This window comes from Poeciliopsis prolifica, unplaced genomic scaffold (genome assembly GCF_027474105.1).
Source record: "Poeciliopsis prolifica strain line A6 unplaced genomic scaffold, Auburn_PproV2 SCAFFOLD001, whole genome shotgun sequence".
Taxonomy (NCBI): domain Eukaryota; kingdom Metazoa; phylum Chordata; class Actinopteri; order Cyprinodontiformes; family Poeciliidae; genus Poeciliopsis; species Poeciliopsis prolifica.
Window position 1 is genome coordinate 4,219,370 of NW_026562376.1, and position 26,046 is coordinate 4,245,415.

The 26,046-nt window shown below is 36.8% G+C and overlaps 4 protein-coding genes and 2 non-coding genes across 6 annotated transcripts; 2 read left to right on the forward strand and 4 right to left on the reverse strand.

Moving 5' to 3' along the window:
- The first annotated feature begins 2,346 nt into the window (after window positions 1–2,346).
- On the forward strand, window positions 2,347–5,516 carry cart2 (cocaine- and amphetamine-regulated transcript 2). Its single transcript, XM_055030904.1, has 3 exons — window positions 2,347–2,579; window positions 3,234–3,317; window positions 5,272–5,516. Exons 1-3 carry the CDS (start codon window positions 2,463–2,465, stop codon window positions 5,377–5,379), a joined length of 309 nt encoding a protein of 102 aa, XP_054886879.1. The 5' UTR covers window positions 2,347–2,462; the 3' UTR covers window positions 5,380–5,516.
- Window positions 5,517–6,137: 621 nt separating this feature from the next.
- zgc:114188 (40S ribosomal protein S17-like) lies at window positions 6,138–10,913 on the reverse strand. The gene is made up of 5 exons (XM_055030893.1): window positions 10,843–10,913; window positions 9,733–9,884; window positions 9,538–9,643; window positions 7,908–7,973; window positions 6,138–6,490 (listed from the first exon to the last, which is right to left on the reverse strand). The coding sequence occupies exons 1-5, from the start codon at window positions 10,843–10,845 to the stop codon at window positions 6,413–6,415; spliced, it is 405 nt and encodes a 134-aa protein (XP_054886868.1). The 5' UTR covers window positions 10,846–10,913; the 3' UTR covers window positions 6,138–6,412.
- Window positions 6,565–6,693, reverse strand: LOC129368106 (small nucleolar RNA SNORA71). The gene has a single exon (XR_008606781.1). It is a non-coding gene; the product is annotated as a small nucleolar RNA SNORA71 (small nucleolar RNA).
- On the reverse strand, window positions 8,619–8,745 carry LOC129368101 (small nucleolar RNA SNORA71). Its single transcript, XR_008606780.1, has one exon. It is a non-coding gene; the product is annotated as a small nucleolar RNA SNORA71 (small nucleolar RNA).
- On the reverse strand, window positions 9,795–22,353 carry sh3gl3b (SH3-domain GRB2-like 3b). Its single transcript, XM_055030871.1, has 12 exons — window positions 22,281–22,353; window positions 20,532–20,755; window positions 19,258–19,326; window positions 18,312–18,384; window positions 17,365–17,508; window positions 16,658–16,791; window positions 16,367–16,525; window positions 15,664–15,767; window positions 14,912–15,036; window positions 14,629–14,697; window positions 14,186–14,450; window positions 9,795–9,884 (listed from the first exon to the last, which is right to left on the reverse strand). Exons 2-11 carry the CDS (start codon window positions 20,574–20,576, stop codon window positions 14,239–14,241), a joined length of 1,134 nt encoding a protein of 377 aa, XP_054886846.1. The 5' UTR covers window positions 20,577–20,755; window positions 22,281–22,353; the 3' UTR covers window positions 9,795–9,884; window positions 14,186–14,238.
- On the forward strand, window positions 21,742–25,444 carry commd9 (COMM domain containing 9). The gene is made up of 6 exons (XM_055030882.1): window positions 21,742–21,850; window positions 22,824–22,940; window positions 23,253–23,392; window positions 24,185–24,219; window positions 24,879–24,982; window positions 25,073–25,444. The coding sequence occupies exons 1-6, from the start codon at window positions 21,797–21,799 to the stop codon at window positions 25,208–25,210; spliced, it is 588 nt and encodes a 195-aa protein (XP_054886857.1). The 5' UTR covers window positions 21,742–21,796; the 3' UTR covers window positions 25,211–25,444.
- Window positions 25,445–26,046: the final 602 nt, after the last annotated feature.

Sequence of the window (26,046 nt, forward strand, 5' to 3'; positions counted from 1 at the left end):
ATTAGCTGCTCATGCAGATAGGACAGAATGAGGCGATTAGGATGAAAATGAAGAAGTTGATCATGAAGACGGTAAGCTCTGACGGTCCGATGGATTTAGATAATGTTTCAATGTTTCAAACTTTAAATTTCACTCAAAGAAAACTGCAACTTTGATTTCCAACATTTTACATGTGAAAAGAACATCATGGGCTCAAAAACAGTCAAGGTGCCAATTTGTCAGAATTGTGAAGTTAAATAAAATAAGCTTGAACCTATTCTGACTGAGCCAAAATAAATTTCAGTCAAACAGATCAGCTCTGCAAGATGGAGCTGAAATGCACCAGTTTAAGTTCCCCTTTTGGATTTAGCTCTGACCAAGAATTTGTCCCAGAACTGATTTAAATTCCAGTTAAATTCACCATTAAGCTGAAGATCACACTGTGTCCAAACTGGACCTGCAAGTGAAAAGGATTTAACTGAAATATCAAGTTTTGGAGAATGCAATGAAACATCCAGATCAAGTTGTACTCAGATTAAAGGAAAAACGATTGAAAAATCTGGATTGTCCAAATGAAGACCTCAAAATCCAACTAGTGAAGTTCAACTGAAGTTTAGTTCCCCAGCAGATAAAAATTCACCAAGACAGTTACAGTAGGCATTTGAGAATTTGCTCAATGTTTTGACACGTGGGAGGCGTCGCTTATAATTTCCACTTCATTTATATCCAGTTGTGCTGCAGACTAATTTTATTTTGTTGCCAAATTTGCATCATTTCGTATTATGGCTAATGCAAAGTTGATACTTTACTTTGAAGGCACGTTTGTATTAAAGTGTCATTCCTGAAATGACACGTCATGAGAACAGCCAGACATTCATAAATACTCCTCACAGTCATGACAGGAATGTTGTCAATCTTATGCACAACCCATCAGAGTGGTATTGAATGAGTATTCATTATAGGGTACTATCTGACTTATAAACAATATTAACTTTTTATTTTTTCCTTATACTTTCTTTTTGTTGGTCTCAAAGCTATGATTCATCTATGCTTTGTCCTGGATTTTCCTGCCAACATGGCGGTTCAGTAGAGTAGATCACTGAACCTCTCTGTTTATGTAGTTTATTTAGGGCTATTTATTGTAATTTACTTAATCTATGGGGGCAGAAGCTGCTGGACAAATGTTGATTTTCTCTCTTATTTGAATAAATTTAGTAAACCTAAATGTGTCTGTCGTGAAGTCAAACTGAACTTGAGATAAACAAAGAAAGGTTGCAAATGCTAGAAGTATTCTAGAAGTATTCTGTATCTTTGTCTTTGACTATATTTTGAATGTTTTTGTCCTGTAAAGCTAATCGTCGTCACGCTGTGACAGTGATGAATGAGGTGCGATCAACAGAATGTCACATCCTCCAGTTTCCGGTTTGTTTACGATGTGAGAGGCGAGGATTTTCAGATGCAGCTCCTCTGACTGTCAGGAGGGTTTAAGTTGTGTTCGGATGAAAGGCGCCGACAGTAATATCTTTATCCCAGCAAACTGATGGGAAATATAAATAGAAGTGCTGCAGCCATAAAGTGACTGTCACGTCTCTTACACTGTTTCAAAGTTTGTTATATAAGAAGGGAGATGAATATGTTTGTTTTATCGCAGAAATGTCTGAGAAGCAATGTGTCTGAATTTCTCAAAGCTGACTGGTTCATCCATAAACAAGCTGCTTCTTCAGAGGATCAGTCTGATGCTAATCAGGGAGGAAAACATGTTGCTGCACCAAAGGTATCAGCTTTTTTCCCATTTGTGTGCAGCAGCTATGAACAATTAGTTTTGCAAATTTATTGAGGGATGCAAATTGAGTTAATTAATTTGAAACAAATTCAAAGCATTCACAATTATTAGAAGCATTTCAGGACAAACATTAACTTCTGTACAGCTCCCATAAGCAGCATATGAACTTTGATTAGGTTGTTGCAACCTGGGTTATTTTTTTTTATCTTAGTTTGTGATTCTTGTTACCGTTAACTGTATTTCCCCACAGTGGGACAGTAAATTATATTGCTTATTCCTGTCCATCTTGGTATTGTTGTGTCACACAACCACCTGACTCTGCAAGCTGGTCACATCATTTATAAGTGAAATAATCCTCAGGATTATATCTGGATTTCTGCCTACACCCGGGTTATTTCCCTGAAGCTCGTCTTCATTCTGTTTCTTCTCCTGTATTTTCTACTGAGAGGTTTTCTAATAAAAACAAAAAACAACTAGAGCTTAGATTTAGTCAAACTGTTTGAATTAATGAAACAAAAACAACACACAAAAACAGCCTCTACGTCACGTCAATGACGTCATCGAGGGGTCCAAAGATGACCCGCGGTGCGGAGCGCGCGGCATTCAGTGCGTGAGTCGCAGGTAGAGGAAGGTGAAGTCAACTCGCGATCTGACCTGTAACTTTCCCGCGCTTTGCTTGTTTGTTTGTTGTTTTGTCGGCATGTGGGCGCGTGCTGTGTTGTGCGCGGCGCTACTGTCGGTTCTGTGTCCGGCCGGCTCGACGGAAGCCGAGAGGGACGAGAGAGAGGTGCAGGACTACCGCAACTCCAACAGACTGGTGAGCTCCTCACAAAAAACTACATGCATCAAAAATAAACCTGTGAGACGCATATAGAAGCTTAATCTCTTTAAAATTAAATAGACTAATGTTATACGTTATAAAACTATATAAATTGCATTTTTAAATAGAATTTTTTTTATTATATTATTATATTTTATGTCCCAAAAATATTTTTCTTTGACTCATATTTATTGATAGGACATAAAATAAAAATTTCTCAAAAGATTATATGCAATAACATAAAAGAACTATAGAATTAAAAACGTTTTAATAATGTACTTTTATTAATGTTTTGCTCCCTGCACAGATTATCTGCCTGGGCCACTTCTCTATAAATTATCATTACTTCTTCCAATCCTAAGAATTTTGTATGTATTAATTAATGTTTTATTTTTTTAAAGATTTTTCTATTTGTTTAAATTTCTTAAATTCTTCATTTAAAGAGCAAAATATATTTTAAAATCATTAAATAAATAAAGTATTTAAAGAAAAAGTATAATAATAAACATTTAAATTGTATTTATTTGGAAATGTGTTTAAAAGTTCTTTCAAATACTTTATAAATTGGAAAATTATAATAAACCCTTCTGAACCAAGCATTTATTGCCTAAATGCTTCTGCAGTTTCACTTTTCTTGTCTTTTCCTGTCAGCTGGGAGCGCTGCATGAAGTTCTGGAGAAGCTGCAAACAAAGAGGATCAATCCCTGGGAGAAGAAATACGGACAGGTTCCTTCTGTGAGTCTCTGCAGATCCTTTTTCTCAACTTGAAATATATTCAGAAATTTTCAGAGTACAACTAAAACTGAAACATTGCTGACAAAAGAATCTAGAACATTGCATGAAATTTATTATAAAAAGCATATATTTTACAATTTAAACCAATAATATTAGGTTTAATTAGTCACTTTAATAAAGGCAAAATTATTTGAATAATTATTTAATACCTCAGGTTATGTCCAGGTTTCCTTGTTTACTTCTAATGCGTAAAATTTAGATTTGATGTGTTAAAGCTGCAAATCATCAGCATAAATATGATTAATTTTTGTCTTTTAATGACTTTGAATGTGAATCGTTCTTTTTCCAAAGTGGAATGACTGCATAACATAGCAATAATTTTTAAAGATAAAAGTTGAGTGCACAATTTATGGATTTGGTCAAAACAAGTCAGTGTTAAAATTATCCAAACTTTAGCTAGCTAATAAAACAGCTTCATTCTGAGTGGATAGTTGGCCTCTGCTCTTGGTGTGATGCTTAGAGTTCACCTAAACAAGTTAATTAACCGTAATTTATCAGTTTTCAGCAGGAAGCTAACACTTGGGAGAAATGTTTGCTCTACTTTATCCAATCTTAAGCCAGCTTGGGATCATTGCCTTGTTGCAACATCCACCTCTGTCCAAGGTTGAACTGACTGAAGAGTGGAGGGTGAAGAAATGCACCAGTACCATTGGTAGTGAAACAGACCCACAGGATGATGCAGCCACCAAGTGGCTTCAGGTTCTTATGTTTGAGGATAATCAGCTCAAATCTTTGTCTCGTCAGACCCTAAAACTTTATTTATTCATTAATTTGTAATTTAAGTGTTTGTGCTCCATGCAAAAATGGACACTGGTGTTCCAGTTGTTTTCAGACGTGATGATCCTGTCCAAATTCCCAAGTATTTTTATAAAACAACCTAAAATTGATTTAAAATTGGCTACAAAAATATTCTCAATTCATCTAATCAACATTTCTCCATCTGGGGTATTCATTAAGTTCCTTGGACCATCTGATTGCTAACATTGCGAAACAAAATGGCCGACCCCGTTTTGAACAGGGTTTCTTCAGATTCCACTACGTCATTAAGCCTTTTTAAGACCGTTACAAATTAAATATAACACTTGTATAACTACTGAAATATTCAACAGAAATGTTTTATAGTAGTAGTGCCGAGTTTTTAGCACAGAATGCACCTAGCAACATGTGAACTGGCAACGGTTGTGGTCTAACGGGGAAGACGAACGTTGTTTAGCCGACTAGCAAAACATTTACATAAGAGATATAATAAAGTACAAAATCGCATTGATGTCACAGAGGAAGACACATTTTAGAACACGATTAAACAATATAATTAACACGTTACAACGTGATTGCGTTCGAAAATGTATTTTCCTCCGTTACAGCAAAAGCCAGCTAGCCAGCAGCTAGTTAGCGGTAGCCTAAATGTCTGCGGGTGACTGAAAATTTTGCCTGACAGTAAAGTCGCACAAGAAATAAAAAATACATATTATGTGAGATTAAATTGTCCTATGACGAAAATTTTAAATTTGTGATTATTTAAGGCCATATTATATATTTTTAATAAATGTAAGATATTTTAAGGTCTTAATTTTAGATACATGAATTTGAGATGCTGCAAAAAGTGTGTTTTCCTTATCGAACCACTAAGGTTTTTCTCTGACCAACATCGGCTTATACGAAAGTTAATATCGATATATTGTGCATCCTTAATGTGGAGTAGATTAAGAAATCCCCCAAAATTCAAACTTGAGCTCCTAATTCTTGTCTTCTAGATTGATTTCAGTTTGATGCTTTATTTCATTGTGAAAAATGAATGTCTTACATTCCTTCTGATGATTAGTGCTCAGATCTGTATGATATATCAGATACATCATTAACCATCTTTATCATTAATTTCTTCCTCTGTATTCAGTGTGACCTTGGGGAACACTGCGCCGTCAGGAAAGGATCTCGGATCGGGAAGATGTGCGACTGTCCCAGAGGAGCTTTCTGCAATTTCTTCCTGCTGAAGTGCTTATGAGCCAAAACGCCATCAAGAGTGTATTGTAAAGCTGTAAATTTTCCATTAGAAAGACAAACATCCAGGCTGCATATAAGGAGCCTTCAGTGTGGAATCAATGTGTGTTCTGCATTAAAGATGTTTTTGCTTTAAACTGAGACTGCTTCATTTTATAAGCCACGTGAACTGTTTAAAAACAGAAATTTAACTGATTAGGGCTGGGCGTTATGGTTTTCAAAATACACTCATTCCAGAGGCGTTTCCCCCCCTCACTTAAAACAGAAGATATTTTCAAGTTAGGGTATTTCTATCAAGTAGTGTCTGAAACTTATACCAAAGTGTAACTTCACAAGATTCTCAATATTCCTAATTTACATTTTTTTGGGTAGTTTTTGTGAAATTACACTTCATTCTAATATTACTTTATCCTCATGTTATTTCAACTACATTTTTTAAATATTTTAACTTTTTTCTTTTTCAAAAAAAAAAAAAACTACATACAAAGTAACAGTTCCTTCGGCAGAGAGAGCTTGTAAAAGATTAGAATCAGCAATTTCTGGTTATTGCTTCAGTCCATTTCACGTCTCCCTTACAAAAGCACGTTTGTATTTTCATATAGGGGGTCCTCAAGCAAACTCGAGCAATCACAATTTCATATTCTGTTGTAGAGTTAATCTGAATTCAAAGTCCAAACAAACAAGAAGTTGTTATAAATGCTTGTGAAACAAGATGGCGGCTCTGGTCGTGTTGACATCGCTGAACTACGGAAACCCGAGGAGTTCATTGGTGAAAAAACAAGATTTAATCTCCAAAAGCCAAAAGTACAATCAATAAAATCAAGTTATCGCCCAGCTTTACTGGGTTTGTTTGTTTAAATGTTTTCATAAAACATACTGAATATGTCACTTCAAAGATCTTAGAAGTGGCAGGATTCAAACTCCATCTAAATTTATTCCAGTGAAACATAACACATCAGAAATCAGCAGTCCCGCACAACAGAGGCTTTTTTTTTTTGTCCCAAACGGATTTTATTAGGAATAAAGTTTACAGACGTCTAGACTCCTCGGGGCTGCTTGAAGTTCATGCCGACAGGTGGCTGGGTGACCTGCAGGTTGGACAGACTGCCGAAGTCCTGCAAGAAGACAGAGAGAAGACATGAACAGGTGTGAGACGCGGACAGGTGAGCGGTCTTCCCGGGACATGATTTGTCCGAGAGCGTCAGGGTCTGACAGGAACGAGTGATCCTTCAAACACGGGAAAGCTCTCGGTTTGATCTGCCTGTAGTAATAAATGACAGCAGCGACCAAGACGCTGCCACCACCTTTCGATACAGGCGGACAAAACAAACACACAAATTCACTAGACGTAATCTGCTGCTAATCTCAGTTTTGATCATTATTGGACGAGACAAACATTTTCTCAAGAGATGCAACAATTCGATAATATCTGTAACTAGTTCGATACTGAAAAAAAAAAAATTCTACATTGGATATTGATGATGAGTTTGATCCACAAGGTGCATCTATTCAGTCTAATTCTATGCTTTGTGCTCTGAGCGACATAATGCTTTATTTTATATTATATTTTTAATTTCTAATTACAATCCCAACCATTTGAAAGAAAGTTTGTTGCTGTTGTATTTTATTATGTATATAATGTAATAAAATGTCTTCCAACTGGAGTGAAAAATGTTCATTAAAATGTAAAGTTTACGGATCTTATGTTTTTTTTTTTAAAACCTGTTGAAAACAAATTAAATACAAAAATGTTTCAGAATCTTTTCTTCTGTTATTATATAATTACAATTCTATTCCTTAAAAATGGTTCCGAAACGACAATATTATCGTATTATCGAATAACTTCTGGGACAATTTATCACCCAGCAACATTTGTCACCATGGAATGCCGAGCTGTTTTTTTGAAAAAAATGTAAAAATAAATCCGACATTCTCTGTCTCATTACTTGGCAAACAAATAATTATAAACAATATAGATTTGGTCAGAATTAACTTCAGAAAAAGACAAAAAGTCTCTTTCTTGGCAGCGTATGTAAATATATTTGGTTTCAACTGTGAATTAATCCTAATCTGATTACAATATGACACCAGATGAATCAGTCGAACCAGCGGATCATTTTAGTTTCTCTTCCTTAATATCACAACTTCAGCCTTTCTGAATCCGTCTAACTGGGAGCTATCCGGATCCAGTAGGTTTTTCCCAGTCAAAAACAAACCAAAACATAAAAAAAAAAGTTCTCTGTATAAACGCGCCAACAGCCATTAAATAGCCAGTAATAACAAAACATCCAGGTCGTTATCTCCAAGCGGACTCCACAGAATGTTCTCAGAAGTTCTGATCCAAACCCTCAACTTTCCCTCTGTGATGTCGCTAATGAGCGCAGAAACGACCCGACGATCCCTCAACGCCGCCAAACACCAACTTCTTACAGCGGCACCTTTAGTCTTCAGGGAGTTTTTCAAAACTTTCCTTTTAACTCATCTGGTCCAGAACCAAAAGAGATCCAGGAAAAGACGAGCGTGGAAACTTACCAGCAGCTTCAGCATCTCCTTGGTGTCGGGGTCAACCTCGATGAGCTCCTGGTCCAGAGCAGACACCTGCACAGGTAAACAGAAAGCAGATGGTCACAACGGAGATCTGCAGAATCCGAAGCCTTAAAACCGGCAAAAAACAGTGAAACGCTTCACACAGGGCTGAAACAATTAATCGAGATTAATTATTTAAATAATAGTAAACTAATTTAAGAATTAATAAAACATTAACTGGATTTTATAATTCAACAATTGATAAAGAATTAAACATTCAGAGCAGAAATTTACCCATTTAAAAAGAAAAATAATTCTGTAAATATGTTCTATCCAGAGCTTTCAAGCTGAAGTTTAAGCTCTGCACCTTTTGCTTTCCAATTATTGGTTAATTTAATTAATCAATAAATAACAGATCATCTCTACAGTATCAATATTAATTCAAGCAGAAAGGCCTGAGATGTTAGAAGTATTTTTAACTGCAGACGCATCCTTTGTTACAAATAAAGCGTTTACTGAAGTCATGCTGTGGAAATGTTCATTTTTGTCGTTTAAAATAGAAATTTATTTCCATCTTTTAATGCTTTTCTAGGGCATTTAAATCGTTACGTGGTTAAGACAATATGCAGAATATGAATTTTTTTAATCCGATTTCATTATTTAAAAAGTAAAAATGCTGCATTTCTCAGCAGTTTTTAATATTTATAGTTAAAATATTGTCTGGAAGCGCCAGGGTTCAAGAGGAACAAGAAGTCCTTCAAACACGGGAAATGCTCCCAGGTTGATGTACCTGTAGTATCAATGACCTGGCAACAAACACACCATGATCACTTTCGATACAGGAGCCCCCAGTCAGCAGGAGCAGAAACACTAGACAGAAACCAGCAGGATAATCTAAGAAATGGATTTACAGGCCGATATTAAACCGAACTTCAGGGAACCGCTCCATTGTTTGTGTTGATACAAAGTTTAATTTCACAAGGAGTGAAAAGTTTTAATGACAAGATGTAAATACAGTCTTTTTTGTTTTTTTAGATAAAACGTGTTTGGGCCAAACTCCGAACTAAAAACTACAAATGATCTACAAGTCCAGACTTCTACAATCCACAGTCCCTTACATTTAATAATAAAATAAAACACTGAAGTTTTCTCCACTGCCATGAGGAAATAGGAAAGGAGACAAGAAAGGAAAGAAAGGACTCAAATTCCCCCCTAATTATCCAGAACTGGAATACATAGAAATCAAATTCCACAATTTTTCAAACCAATTTGAAAAACAAAGCACAATTCACAATGTTTTCTTCAATATGAAATAAAACTATGGTCTTGTTCGTCTCCATTTTTTAATTAAAATAATTTGAGAAAACTCTTAACTTGGACAACAGGACAGAGATTTCAGTCTGGAAACTCTGATGTCTTTCCATACATTTAGACCTTTTCTGTCATATTTAACTAATGGGAGACACTGAAAGCAAACAGTCTGTTTTCCATCATTTCAAAGATTGAAATAAAAAAAGTTGTAAATTCAGTAGGTCAAATCCAAGTCCAGACATTTCAAATGTAGACTTAAAGCAGTGAAAAATAAAATCCAGAACAGCTCCCAAACAAAACGCCTGAAAACGATGCATTCACTGACCTCTGGAACGTAGTTGTCCCTCCTCTCTCTCTCCTCCTCCTGCAGCTTGATGGAGATTCCTCTGACGGGACCGCGCTGGATCCTCTTCATCAGATGTGTCACATACCTGCAGGAGCAAACACACTCTGGTTTTTAGCTCCTTCTGCCCTCCGCCGCGCTGCAATCTGACCGTCGCGCTACGATCCGCTGACTCACCCGGCAATCTTGTTGCGGAGCTTCTTGCTCGGGATGATGGCAATCTCCTCACACACCCTCTTGTTGGTGTGGAAGTCGTTTCCCAGCCGGGTGTAGTATTTCTCGATGATGACCCTGGCGGCCTTCTTCACCGTTTTGGTCCTGACTCGTCCCTGCAGGTGCAAAGATTTCAGATTCGGTGATCGGGAAGACATGTTGGAAAAGACTCCTGCGTTATTCCTTCACATTTTTAATTAAATGCATCTTGAGGACCAGCAACCCATGTAGTATTCTCAGAATCAGTTGACCTCAGAACATTTCTACCTGCAGACTACAGATAATAATACTGCCCCCTACAGGTTAAACTGTTGGCACAAAGCATGATGGGAGCATCTCTTCCTGATACTTATATCAATACGAAATAATGCTTCCGAGTTTGTAATCCAGTTTGTTTCTAGATTTTAAAAAAATGGCAGCATGTTATTCAGCCTTTTAAGCTTGATAAACCCTGTAATTTTTAAAAACTCAGCCGAAATAGCTGCATATAAACCTTTATCATCTTGCTGTAATCTGCAAAGTTGCATCAGGAAAACCATAAAAGAAGCTCAGTTTGAAATAAAACAGCATCAAATCTTCAAATACGTTTCTGACACCTTCAATACCAGTTCAGTAGCTTTTATCTAACTTGACCTGACAAGATGTAGGACGTTTAAACACGGCACGTTTTATAAATTTTCACGTGAAACCGGGAGGCTTCCTCCGCAGCAACGCTCCAAGTCTGATCCCCCCTCCGGCTCCTCTGTCCGGGGTACCGAGCCCGCCGTCTCCGCGGCAGACCGAAACACTCCCGCAACTTTGATTTAACCACATTACGAGCCGGTGTTAAACGCAAAAGTAAGAACCTGATACCTGCGGCCTCGTCTACGTCTGAACCCGATGCTCATTCAGACTAACGACGGCTAGATTTAACTGACAATAATCTACTTAAATTATATAATCTAATGTTAATAATGCGGTGAATCGCAAGCTTCAGCAGTCCGGGGTTAATCAATATGACTATCAGGATGAATAAAGAGATAAAACGGGAGGATTGATGTGGATAAAACAGAAAGAGGTGAAATTGCCACCCACCATGTTGGATCGGCCTGGTAGAAGAGACCGAGAAGACTTCCGGTGGAAGTTTAAAACCGACGGAGTTTTAACTGCAGTGACACCCAATGGCTAAAGGCTGAAACTACAAAAACAAAAGCGCTTAAAATATTAAATCACACTTCAGTGATTTAATTTCAATCAGTGGTATTTTTAGTATAAAGAAGAAAATTCCATATTGTAGTTAATAAAATATTATTTTCAAACAAATTATGATGGGAAAATACTGCTTTGTTTTAGCTATTCTTACAGGACTCGACCTAAAATAATCTTTTTTTTTTATCAATTAGTCTGTCAGTTTGATCCCTTTTCACCAGGAAATATGCAAAACCCTTAAAGCTGCAAAGACAGAATGTAAATTTGATAATCTGATGGGCTTTCACTTACTTGTTTGGTATTTATAAAATAATTAGGCAGGTTTGTTCATATCAGGGAATGCTGTAGTTTTACAATGATTCCAGTGCACATCTACCTTCATGTTTCTGTGCAAGTGGCAAACTGTGTGATTTTTTAATCCAGAAAGTACCTTGCTTTTCTGCTTAAATGGTAATAATGATTGTAGTTTGGCTACAACCATTGTCCTATTTTCCTTATCAATTTCTAAGTTTACAAGATGATACCTGTTCCCGTCCTGAATTGTATTTCATGACTTTTGTCACTTGTTTTCTGTAAGTAGAATACATTGATTTGTCTTTATTTTTGCTACATTTTGTCAGGACTTGTCAAAAAGAATACATTTATATATTTGGTAAAAAATTTGGAGAATTCAAAGTAACACATAACAATCAGTCCTTGTAGGAGCTATTTATTCTTTATTTGTCCATTTGAATTTTGGTAGTTTATTCTTAAACTTCTATTTTTTGGCATTATTTATAGAGTTTCTTTGCAGGTTAATAATTGATTTTATTTTTTGTTTCGTTTTCTTATATTTTCCTATTTTTTATTATTTGTAAGCCAGACAGGAAGTAAGGTGGGTCAGTCCACGTTGTATAAATGTAGGGGCCTGGTAAAGGACCAGCAGGCATTTGGGTTTGGGGCCTATGGTTTTTACCAGTGCGAGAGGTCAGGAGAACAAAGAAAAGTTTGATAGTTGTAATTGCTTGCATAAAAAGAAAAACAAAAGCAACCAAGACAATCAACAAGTTTGGACCTTAAACTTCTTCACCTGCGTCAAGAATCTTGACCCCAGTGCCTCATAGTGGCTGATGGAACCTTTTTGTTGGATGTTTGGTTTAACAAACAATCGCCACTACAGTCCTCAATTAAAATTTGTAGCAGATTTAAGAGGAACCTTTTCAAAGTACAAAAAAACATGAATATGAATGCGCCACAATAATTTGATAGTCATGTGATCTCATTTATTCAGTGTAAAATAAATCTACAAAACAGATCCACAACAATACTGCTTATTATATTATCTAACATACATTCAGTAGCTTTCTATTAAAGGGAAAGTCCAACATTTCAGCAACTATACTGAGGATTATTGCATGATTTACAGTTTCTGGCTCTAAGTGATCATTTGTAGCTTATTCAGTGCTTAAATTAAAATAAAATGATTGAACAGATCTGAGATTTAGTTTCCTTTACAATCAACCAAACCACAAATTTCCCTGATTTTAGCCTCTGCAGAACTCAACTGTTTTTAAACCTCATGCATTGTTCTTGTAATATGTGCTTTTACCTTTATAACACCTTATTGGAAGTCACACAAATTTAACAAAAAAAAAAATCACAGTAATTCATCTTGTGATAGAAATGGAGTCTAAGTATAAAACTGAGAAAAAATACAAGAAAAACAGAGCTCATTAAACATTATTTGTTTGATTTTGTTTTGATAACACAAGCAAATAAGACAAAATGGATCAATAAGAGTTATGTTTGCAGCACTCTTTGGGATTTTTCAGTGATTCGACTTCCTCAGAGCGCAAGTTGATTTATTTACCTAACAAACCATTCTTTAGATGCTGTTGTTCAACTGCTTCCTCCATTTAGGCTTTACTGTTGGCCTAATTCTACCAGGATCTCCCTGAGCTCTCCTTGGAAGAGCCCCACTCTTGCTGCTTTGAGTTTGCAGAAGGAAAAATTAAGCCATCAGATCTACTGGTTTACCAGTAACCATCGGTATAAGTACTAAAAGAAGGAGTGTTGGCAGTTTGTCTGTATTTTCACACAGGACCAAGACAGAAAGACATCAGCATAATTTTAGAAAAACAGCTGCTGCTGCACCTTGAAAGGGTTACGAGATCATTTACAGATTATCTAAAGTCAATCATTCTGCATGGAGAAAGATTGATCAAAATAAAAAGCTGCCCGTCTTTAAAGAAGTGGAAAACCCACCAAATTCACTATGAGGACCAGGATCTGGCCACCTTGCAGTTCCCAAGGCAACCATTAACTCCTCCGTATACAAAGGTGTGAAGTCACCTGTCCAACAGCTGAAGTTTGGTCATCAACATGGAAATGACTTCAAACACAGCAGCAAATCTAAGACAGCATCAATGTGTTGGTCTGGCCTAGTCGAAGCCCAGACCTCAACTTGATTGAAATGCTGTGATGGGCCTTCAAAGAAGTGCAGAAAAGTAAAAAGAAACATTAAAAAATCCTGCTGAAAGCTTTTCCTGCTGAATGTGGCTCTACCAGCTACATGTGGTGAACTAAGTGTTTCACTTTTTTGATCGTTTTTTTTTTTATTTATTTTGAGCCACTTTTCGACCCACTGAAGGCCAAACTATACTTACCAAGTATTTTTTGTCTAGTTTCTAATTTGAAAATCTTAGTGCACTTATAAGTAACTTTTTAGCAAGATATAAGAGCTTCTTTTAAATCAGTAATTCCTTAATATAGATGAAAAAGAACATGTTCCACTGGCATTTTTTTTCAGTCTTGTTATAAATTGAACAATCTGCCAGTGGAACTAGAACTCTTTCATCAACATTTACTGAAAATAAGCTCCTATATCTTGATAAAAAAATTACTTGTGGATTAGTTTTGTCTTATTTCAAGTGTACAAGGATATTTGCACTAGAAACTAGATCAAACAATACTTGGTAAGAAGGAAAGTGTTTGCAGTGTAAAAGATAAAACCTTGGAACTTGTAGAAGTTGTCTCTGAAGACCAAAAGCTGAGCATGAAGTCAGGTTCAGTGGCAACTCAACAGACTCTACGTGAAGTTTTTTTTCTTTGTGTTTTCATAAACTACGATTTATGAAAAAAAGAACAAAAACGCAGTGAGAAGGATTCTCCTGAAGGCACCCGTCGACCCTGTTTCTCTTTATAACTGATTCACTTATGGGAAAGTGCAAACAGAAGCGTCAGAACTTGCATATTATCAGAAGTCGGATCCAACATCCAGCTCCAGAGTCCGATGAGACGTTGTCACGGTAACGGCAGAGGCACCAGCACCTCCACGTAGCTGACAGGTAGAAGCCCGGATCGCTCCCCGAGCGTCCCCTCGAGCCAGTCGCCGTCAACCTGGCCGGTGAGGATGATGAGCTCTCCCTCACTGAAGTCCAACTCGTCGTCGCGTTTTGACGTGAAGGAGAAAATCGCCCGGCAACACGGCTGATTCATGAGCAGCTTACAGTCAGCTGAGAGGAAATCAGAGGGACAATAGAGAGGAAAGGCAGTTAAACCTCCAATTAAACTTCAGATGTTTGGATCGCTGATGCTGCGCTCAGGTCGAAAACTCTGAAACGAGTGGAAGACGCTCGAATCTCACTGGGAAAACAGTGAGATTCCTAAAACAGCCAGAAGATGTTTTCTCACCGAAGTTGGAGACGAAGCTGTCTGGGGTGGATGTTATCACCGAGCTCTCTTCTCCTGAGTCCAGATTAGCTGAAAACAAAAATAAGTTTCACAAGACATTCGCATAATATGGCCTTAAAGGACGAATTATGCATTTTCCAGGCACATAAAATGATCTATGAATGAATGAACAACTAAGTGCTATGTGCTGAATAATTGATGTTTTGTTTTTGTTCAGGTGAAGAAAGTTGACCTCTAAACACCTTTGAAAAGGTTCAACATGGAGGAAGTATCTGGAACAGACCTGAGGACCGAGGAGCCGCAGCTGACAGCTGGGGGTCAAACCCGACAGTACTGCTGGGGCCGGCTCCGACGGGAAGCTTTTCGGATCTGAACTGTCGCGCTGGTTTGTTGCTGGCAGCAGTCAACCTGACGTAAGGCAGAGGTCAAAGGTTATGTGGAGACAGACTTAACACTTTAATTCTGAAGGCTCTGATAATCAAACATGGAAGAGGATATCAATAAACATTTGGTTTTGTCTCACTAAGATAGAAACGCTTCGATCCAATATCAATATCTGTATCAGAAACGAAAATGAAAAATATTCTAGAGTGGCACTGGTGACGATGCATCAATCCTTAAGGGCAGATCCTGCTTCCTGACTTATCTTACACTATATTTAAAATTTGTAATTAGACTTTCTGAGTCATTTGAAAGAAAGTTTGTAGCAGTTTATTTTTGCATGTTTGACCAAAGTCGCCAACTTGTTGTTTTTTTCAGTTTATTTTATCATTTATTTTACTTTGGCTGGTCTAGTCCCAATTCCACTGACTGAACAAATTAAAGTTAATTTGTTTTTACATGTTTGACTAAGCTTGTGAAGTTATTTTTGTTTTTAAGTGTGTTGTAATTCAGTACATTTATGTCAGTGTATTTTTAAAAAAAAAGAAATGTTTGAAGTCACTGTTTTTCTGAATCACATTGGTGTCAGCTGATATCAAACCTCAGATATCGGTAATGCAAGTGAAAAATGTGGATCCGTGCAGCCAAACTCACCTGGCCTGCAGGTTGCGTTGCAGGTCCAGCAGGATGCGTTGGGCGTTGCGGTGAAAGTCGAGCAGAGCGGCGATCAGAGCAGCCAGCGGACCGATCAGATCCACCTGCAGGAGAAACACCAGAGCGGTTCGGTAGCACAGCTTCCTGACTCCATGCATGAATCAAGTCCAACTCATCATTTCTAAGGATTTTCTCCTTTAAGTCATCTGTGCTAATCAGACAAACAGCTTTTTTTTTTCCTAGTTTGATGCGAACATTTGGGACGTTCTCAATGTTTTCAATTATTGGAGCACAGGTGAAGAAATGCAACTAATGATTATTTTATTTATATTATTGTAACTAATCCTTCTGCATGATCTTTTTTATCTAAATTGAATTGGCTAAGATTTTCAGAGCTTAAAATGTGGTTAAAATTGGTGAAAATTAATTTTTATGAAGGACTGAAGTGTTTCAAATTCATCCTCAATAAACTTTTTTTGATTTTATTTTGAAAATTAGAGAAGAGTGAATATGGCAGGACATTTTGGGGGATAAAGTGCAGAGAAGTGTATTTTTTGTCTTTCTGGAAACCAGGTCATGAAGATTTTTATTCTGGTAATCAGTCCCAAACTTTCTCTGGACTTGTCTTACGGTTTCCTACAATACAGGTTGAACAAAATTAAACAGAAATTGTGAAAGAATAAACATCTAGTCTCCAACTCACATCACTGTCCAGCCGGACGAACATGCTCCTCTCTGCCAACTCTTTGTACGTCATAAACTTGTCCCACGCCAGCCGAACACTTTCCGTTGACACTTTTCCTCTTCGTCTCTTGTGATAGTCAAAATCGAGCCGTTGGCCGTTCACCTTCTTTAGCTGGTACTGAGGACCCAATCGAACGTAAACAAACAAGCTTCAGACCTCCTGCTGGTCTAGATTCTAGCACCAATAACAAATGAGCTCATATAATTCAGCTTGAATACAGATTCAAGGTGGGATTTAATGGCGGCTCACCTTGATCTGCTTCATGTCTGACTGCTGCAGCCCCTGCAGAGGGTCGATGAACGTCCGCTTGATGCCGACGTCCAGAACGTCTTTGGCCTCGCCGACCTTCTGCAAAGCTCCGCCCACGTCCATCAGAGCGCCGCCTGATCAGGAGGCGACGAAGAGAAAAACACCAAGAGAGTCAGAACTAACAGAGTTCAAACACAACAGACCTGCAGTGGCCTCAATAATTTTATTAGGAAGTATTTCTACTCTTGAGTAAAATTTCTCAATTTTTTAGCCACTGAATAAACAAAAAACATGTCTTAACCCAAAATTTATCAGGCACAGACACATACTGCAGTTTGTGTTAAAGTTTCATTTTCAGTTTTGTATTGAAAGATGCTGATTTGGAAACAATCAGCATCAGGCCAGAGAAAATGTCATTTTGGTCCTTAAAATACCAAAATTTTCACTGAACTTTATGTTTTGGTCTGTCTGATTACGCATGTTTCAAATATGAAGTGATTGATAATTTGATCAATTACTCAGTATTTGAGTAGACTTTTTAACAAATACTTTTTTACTCTTACTTGAGTAATTTCTTGGATGGCTACCTTTTACTTGACCACTACTTCACATAGTGCTACAAAAACTGTAGCACTATGTTCTATTGAAGTAGTGCTACAATTTTTTAGGTACCTAATTTGTTTAAATTTATTTTAATTTGTGTGTACCAAAGTCAGAAGCAGGTCCGAGCTCCTGGCCGTAGAACAACATGCACTTCCCCAGCATTCCCTCCGTCTGCGGGTACGCCAGCGTCTGCGCCTGTCCTCGGATCCTGGACACTGTGCTGAGCATGCTCAGTTTAGCTCTGTAGGCTGCAAAAACACATTTCAATTTACATTTTTATTCATTTTAATTTGTCTCATCAATTTCATTTCTGAACACAAAACTTGAAAGAAAAAGAAGTTTTGCCACTGAGGACGAGGGCTCAGTGGCAAAACTGTGCATTTTATCACACTTCTTTAAATAAGCGACATCCTGAAGAAGCTTATTTCAAATGGGAATATTTTCCCAAGAATTACATTTTTGTTGTTACATTTTTCCATTAAATTCCTCCATATTCCTTCAAATTTGAAGTATAATTAATAATATTTGGATCTATGAAGAATCATCATCTATCCTTCAATAATAAACTTTTTCTCTCACATTTTTGGTGCTAATTTGGAGATTTTCTGCTTTTCATGCATACAGACTTCATTATTCAGCTTGGCTTTCATAATAAAATGATGAAATCTATTCTTCATGTCTACACCCCACAAGCTTCCAAATATTTGTTTTTTTAAGCTAATTTCTGTCAGAATCTGTAATAAACTTTGTCTTTAATTATTAATTAATTAGGGATGCAAAACATTCATGCATCAACATTGATATTTACTGATGATGTGTGTAGGAGAAGCGATGGGTGTTTGCTTTGAAAGGATAGAAAAATATATAAAATATCAATTGAATATCAGTAAGTTTCACTAATTAGTCAGTAATTTCAATATAAAAAACTGATATCAGCTAAGATTTTTCATATTGGTGCTTCTCTATTATTCATTATAAGTATGTGTTACAGGTTCTGCTTTGGTTCAGATGTCGGTTGGACTGTGAGTTTGGGTGTTACATCATCTGGTACCTGGATTTGGATGGAGTAGCTCTGAGGTTCTGGACATCAGCTCACACAGAAGAGCGTTCATCACTGCGACAGTCTGACGAAAAACACACAGAGGGAAGACGTTCAATCAGTTTTTATCATCAATCTCTGCAAAAAACACAAAATTACACTGATTATTTTTGGTCTAGTTTCCATTGCAAACATCTTGGTAAACTTGAAATAAGAAAAAAAAACTAACTTTTTAGGAAGATATGAGCTTGTTTTAGATCAATAAGTCCTTAATATTGATTTTGATAAAGGTACTAGTTCCACTGGCAGATTTATTCAATTAAATATGGAAAATATGTCTGCCAGTGGACCCAGTACGTTTTAATCAATATTTAAAAATTACTGCTGTAAAAAAAGCTCCTATATCTTACTGAAAAGTTCATTTAAAGCTAGTTTTGTATTATTTCATGTATACTAAGATATTTACACTGAAGCTTCACAAAGAATAAGATTGGTAAGATGTGTGTTTTTACATTAAATGCTTTCAGGGCTAATGTTTTGTGTAACTGTCATGCAAAAAAAAAACTATTTCCAAGCACCGTTCAGGTAAAATCACTCAATCAGGTTTATTCATGAATTGTGCACAACTCAGGGAGTTCATGAGACAATCAATAATCAAGCCAGTCTGGATCACATGAGTTTTATGCAAGGATAAGGGATGGAAGCTATGGAAAACAAACATCCAACCTTGTACATGTAACCCAAATAGTTATTTTGGTGATAATTCACAAGCATTTCATGTGACATAACTAGCAGATGTGACCTTATTGTAATCTTTCCACCACAGTATCATGACCATGTAAATGTACTTTACTGCTGTTCTTTTGTTTGCTTTTGTGCTAAACTTCTTTTCTTTGTATATATTTTTGTTTATGATTTTATGACACTTCGCTCAATAACGACAAACTCAAACTTTCACCTTCTCCATCTTCAGGAAGTCTTCGTCCAGTTTGGTTCCCTCGGCTCCCATCAGGCGCTCGTTCAAAAGCTGCCGACAGAAATCAGGTTAAAACACATCAGAGCTAGAAAACTAGACAGTTTTCAGAAATCAATCAAAAACTACATTCCTGAAAATTTCAGGCTCTGAAAGACAGAAGGTCTTCTCAAATTTAGATTGATAACTGTGAGTTTGATAGGTTGACACAAACTGTATGAACTACCGCATTGTAAAGCGCTTAATCACTCAGCTTTGAACTGATCCAGATAAACTGGAAATGACAGTCTGATGAAGCCAACAGAATCACATTCCTTCAACTGGGGCTACACCAACTACAGTTTTCTGGTTGAGTGCCAATTAATGATCTTTAAAAAGGCTGCCTGGTCAAATCCAATTTTGGTCAATTGTTAACTGCAAACGTACAGACATGACCTGGTGGGACAGTCTATCAGCCAAAATTCTCTCACTGCAGAACAGAAGAGGACAAAACCCTAAACCTAGACCTTTGCTGAGGAAGAAAAGATCGACGTCACATGCAAGTATCACCATTGGCTGGCCAATAAATCGCTGCACCTCAACCCTCAACACCTCAGCTGCATTAAGAAAATTTGCCCACAAAGGTTATGGACAGGACAAGAACAAGCACAACTTACTTATTTGCAGCATTGGAGAATAAATTTAAAAAAGGAGAGGAAGAAGTATGAACAGAGCGCCCATATTACACAGTAATATTATACTTCTTATAATAACTTAAATGTTTATCTGAGTTTTATTCACAGTTCATTCAGTTTTTAATGTCTTATCTGTTTAAGGAGGAAATCTGAAACTTACAAGAACCTCTGTGACTTTGAAGATCAAATTTGTTTACTTATAGTCAGATTGGAATATTTTAGAGACAAAGTTCAGAGGAAAAGTTTGTATGGCCTTGTCAAATCAAAATCAGCTTTGAAATAATCTTTCCCTCCACCTTTTAGAGCGAATTAAGGCATAATCTCTTTCTGATCATTAATGGTTAACCTATAATTACAATCCTAGCAAAGTGCAAAGTGCACCTGCAACACTCTGATGTTCCGGGAATTTAAATCTTAATAAACACAAACAAGGCGGATCTTCATCCTGCATCTTTCCCGGGGAGAAGCTTCCAGGTGGATCGGTACCAGGCCCTGTGTCGCATTGGAGCCTCGAAACACGACGGCCCACATCCTGAATCTCCACGAGTTTTAACCCGGTTCTGTTCGGCTCGGTTCGGCGCTCACCTGGCTGGCTTTGTGGAACTGCTTCTTCATTCCGGAGACCGACATCTTGACGGCTCCAAGCGGCGGACCTGCTGCTGCGAGCGCCGGGGTCCGGACAGCTTTCAGCCCGTCTGCGATGCTGTATCCCCCGCAGGGAGTTTCTGCAGGGACCTGCCCACACCTCCGCAACCACAACGAAGCCGGGACCGGAAATTTGGACCGGAAACAACTCCGTTTAACACTTCCTACCACGAAGAAGACCACAGAAAAAGTTCTGCAGGTTGTAACAGTCTGTTTAATTTCATTTTCTCTGCGGTGGTCTGAGGTTCGCCAAGATGTCTCAGATTTATTGTTTTTTCTGTGTCATATCTGGTTCTTTGCTTTCCATTTAAAGTTAGCCAATCTTTCTAATAATTTATCTGGTTGAGCTTCTTCTAAACTTCAATTATTTCATAAATCAGTGTAAAACAACTGCATAATATATGTATTTTATTAAGCACAGTAGGTGTGATTAGTTTGATATTCAATTTGCTGTCCTTGTGCATGAAAAATGAGATAACATATAATAAAATTATAGAAAATAACATATGACATAGTAGGATTAAAAATAATATAGGCTAATAATAATAATCATAATAATAATAATACATAGTCTTTTACAACTTTTTCTTCATATTTTTTTTGTCTTTCAGTCCAAATAAAGCAAACCACTGTAGTGAGTTAGATATTACACAGTAATATTATACTTCTTATAATAACATAGAATTACTTTAATATCCTTAATTATGTTCTTATTTTTATTATGATTTTCATTTTATGTTGTTTTTAATTTGTTTATCAGAGGTCTGTCAATAAAGTTTGAATTGCTTTTTATTGACATATTGGTTGTTATGCTTAATATTATGTTTTTGATAGAAGTTTTAATTTAGTTTTATCTTTATGTTTTATTTGTATTTTTTTTATTGTCTGTTGTTTTGACCAAAATTACTACTGGGAGGTTATATATTTTTTTGGGTAAGTTAATGTATAATGTTTGTTGAAGTTATTGGTATAATCACAAAACCAACTGTAAAATGTGGGATGTAACACACGGACAGTTGCATCCACACCAGTTGTTGTTAATAGTTTTATTGATTTGTTTTTTTTAATATTTTATTTAATAAATTTTATTTTTCTGCTAAACCAGATGTTTTCCTGACTCTTTTCCTGACTACATCTTGGTTAAAACTTCATTTCCCATCAGTCATAGCGCCAGCGTTGCGTCACATGACTCTTCTCTTGTCAACATGGCTGCTGCTCTAAGCAGTGAAGATTTCACCAACTTGCAGCTCCTTCTAAAGGTACTGAACGTTGTTTCTGATTGTTTTTAATTGAGACTTGATGGAAAACGTGTTTTCTGAGAGTTCTAGAAAACCTGGTTAAAATAGGAATATCGGTTGTCTGCTCTAAGCACTTGATCTGCGGTTGTTTGTATTGAAAACAAGACTTGTTTTGAAGAGGAGGGTTATTTCACAAAGCCATGATAGCGGATTAACCCTGGATTTTCCAGTTGAATTAACGACTCAGTTTCATAAACACAGCAGCTCATGAGTTACCATGGAGATTTAACCTCTTCAGCTAGCCGTCTAAAGAGGCTAACTGAAACCTGGAGCTTCTTTTGTTCAGTCAGATCTACCATATTTAAAATATATTCTTATTTTATAAACATACATTGTGTCCCTATCAAGAGGGCTGTTTTAACAAGATGCATTTTAAGCTCTTTTATGTTACCTTGCTTTTAGATTTCCGTTAAGCTCCATTTGCGCTAACAGTTAAACAGGAAGTTGTCCCTTCAACATAAAAGCATGGCAACTCAAACAGGAAGTAAAATATAAATAAAATTATTTAAGGTTCTTAGTTATTAATACATGTTCATTTGTACGTTGTATACTACGTACTGAAAATTGTTCTTATGTTGAACCTTGACCTATTGTCATGTTTGTTCTTTATAAATATTGATAAGATGTCCAACACAGAGTAGCAAGAATAAATTTGCTGACACATTTTAATATTTACTTATTCTGTTCACTTTTTAATTTAATTTTTTTTCTTTTGAGCAAATGACGGTATGAATATGATGTTTTAAGTTTTGTAGCTGCACCCTCTGACACTGGTTTGGTTTTTCAGAAACAGGTAAAGCCACAACGAACTGATCACCTTATGTCAGGGCTGGTTTTATCTCACCTCCTGGATTTATTAATTGTGGTTTTAGTGAAAGAGTACTTTGAAGGCCATGTTTATTTTCTGATAATTTTTTTTGTGTGTGTGTTTTAGGCTCCATCTAAAGATGCAGTGAGAGATGTTTGTGTTCAGAGCCACAGAGCCCCGAACCGGAGGCTGACAGAAAACACTGCAGCCACTTTCAGCATCCCTGCAGCAGAGGCAGCTCAGGTAACATGCATGCATACACACACATGCACGCGTGCACGCACGCACACGCGCGCGCACGCACACACACACACACACACACACACACACACACACACACAGTCTGCAGTCTGTGCCCTCCAAGGGTTGTCTAATCAGTTTCAGTCTGTTTATGAATGCCTGGCGTTCAAAAACATGGTTGTATACGCTGTGGCGTGTGCGTGTCAGCAGATTAAAAAGTTGGATAAAAAAGATCGAGAAAATGGTAGAATCTACAACAATAGAAAAATTAAAACATAATTAAATCTGAATCTGCGCCATCCATCTGTCGTTTAGCTGGTCCAGTCCCTCCACACTCTGTCTCACCACGTCCTCTTCTACAACCTGACGTCTCCGGATCAGATCCTCGCAGTATTCCCAGAGTCTTTCCACTCCAATCTGAAGAACCTGATCACAAAGATCCTGCTGGAGAACAGGTCAGACTTACTGAAACTTTAAGAAGTATACAAACTGATCTGATTATTTTCCAGGTCTGATAAGGATGAGAAAAAAAGTAACTTGTTGTGTTTTTATAGTTTCTTTCCATTTCCATATTCTATTTTTCTAAAACACAAAACTCTGACAATGATTTTAAGTAAATATAGTAGTTTTCACGTTGATTTGTATTAATTTGATCAGATTGCATTTACTAAATCACTGAATATCCATATTTTGGATTTTTTGTTACTTAATTAATGTACACTGATTTACAAGGCCTTTGTAAATTATTTTAAATTCAGGTTCAACTTGAAGTTTTAGAAATCTAATTTTTAAATTAGAACAAAATGTCATTTTTAATTAATTCAGTATTATTAATTAAAACTGATTTGAGTTAGTTCAGATACAACAAAAGCAGTAAAACTGACACTCTGTAAGTACATAAGCATTTTCTTTGTTGTGTTGTTTCTTGTTTTTTGTTAAAGCCACAGAAAATGTAACTAAATTTTCAGAATGTTATAAAAATGTCTGTAAAGGTTTGGCACAATGAGAATGTGTGGGATAAAATCAAACAAGGTTGTGAAATGCACTAATTTTCATTTGACCCTAAAAAATCTCATCCTACTGCAAAAACAAATCTTTTTGGCATGTTTCCATTGAATAAATTTGGTGAAGTGTCAAATTGCACAATTTCAAGATTAATGGAAATGCAGGCAGTGTCTCAGACATCTCGTTTATCTTCGACTGATCAGAAGTTAAATTGTTGGTTGACATTGAGTTTGTTTTTTCAGTCCGGCGTGGAGGACAGAAGCTCTCAGCCATCAGGGTGAGTAAACACAATGCTTCTCCTTTACTGTGAGGACAAACACTTCAGAAAATGTTCTGGCGCTTATTTATTTAACCTTTAACCTTAATTAGAAGCTGTAGTGTGCCTGAGTTTAAGGTTCGGTAAATGACTGCTTGTGTTCAGAAGTGGGTAGAGTACCCAAAAATACAGTTGCACAATTCAGACGTGTTTTTACTAAAGTAAAAGTAAAAAGTAACTGTCCAAGGAATTACTCAAGAGTAAAAAAGTATTTGGTAAAATGTCCATTTATGTATTGAATAACTGATCAAAACAATCATTTAATATTTAAAAAATATATAATCTGTTGGACCAAAACATAAAGTTATGTGAAAATATTGAGCTCAAAATGAGAACAATTCATATAAATCAATCAGAATTTTTAATATAAATGTTGTTTTAAAAATGCAGATGTGTATCTGTGTCTGGTGGGTTTTTGGTTAAAACATGTTTGTTTTTCATTCAGTGGGTAGAAAATCCAGAAACTTTACTCAAGTAAAAGTAGACCCTTCATAATAAAATCACTCAAATAAAAGTAAAACAAACAACGTAGCAAAAATACTCATAAAAGTACATTTTTTTCCAAGTAGTTCCTCAAGTAAATGTAACTGGTTACTACCAAACGCTGCTTGTGTTTTCAGTCTCCCTCCCTCAGCTGAAGGAGCTGGACTGGAGAGTGGACCTGGTGACCGGTTCTGACTCGGTCAGTCGGATGGCGGTGCCGACCTGCCTGGTCCAGCTGAAGGTGAGAACCTGAACGACCCTCTGCAGGGGTCGTGACCTTCCTGATGACACAATACATGAAAATGATTCTCGATATGCAAAACCTTTTCAGATGGAGGATCCGTGTCCGTCAGCAGGCGGGGAGCCGGTTTCCACAGTTACAGTGGAGCTGAGCAGGGAGTCACTGGACACCATACTGGACGGACTGGGACGGATCAGGGACCAGCTGGCTGTTGTGGCAGGGAAGTGAGAACATGGACTCCAGATTTGGTCTATAAATGGTTTACCCTTTAAAACGTTTTTCATCAAAAACCTGGTGGGGTCTCATTAATCCGGCGATTGGAAAGTTGAACTTTTTAACATGTTGCCCGTATGATAATTTTTATACATTTAATATGAATTATTCTACTCAACCCTCATTCATGTGTAAAAGTATTGTTTCCATTTCTACGAATGTGAAAATAAACTGGTCAGACTGATTCTATTTTGTGGTGCATCTTTTCTATTTATCTTGATGCAGTTTACATCTCACTGAAGTTTCATCACATTTACATATATAGTAACGTAGCTTTAAACCTCCTTGAACTGGTCGCTACATACATATTTTTGGTCATTTTACCAAATGATTCTTGGATTAGGATCTTTTAGACAGAACAGGCTACAGTTGTTTGAGCATTGTTTCTGCTTAAGGTGGAATGAAGAGTTGCAGATATGTATTACAAATCTATTACCACATATGCTTCAACATTTCAGAGCTCATTTTCATTGTTACAAGACTTGAACAAAACATTGCAATTTAGGTAACTATAAAACAGTTGAATTTCTTTTTTTTTTCAGGTCTTGGATGAAGAATCCAAAATGTATGAAAGAATATTAGAGCTACTGGGGAAAAAAAGCTAATACAGATTTCAATCTCAATTCTGAGCCAAACGTACTGACTTTTACATGAATTAGACTTTAATAGAGATGCAAAGAGGTTTCTAAATTACGTCTTTAAGTTGTTTTTGTCTGATTTTGGTCTCCTGAAGCTGCAATCTGATGCCAGACGTTTATTTCGGACATCCACAGGATCACCAAAAGTAGTCA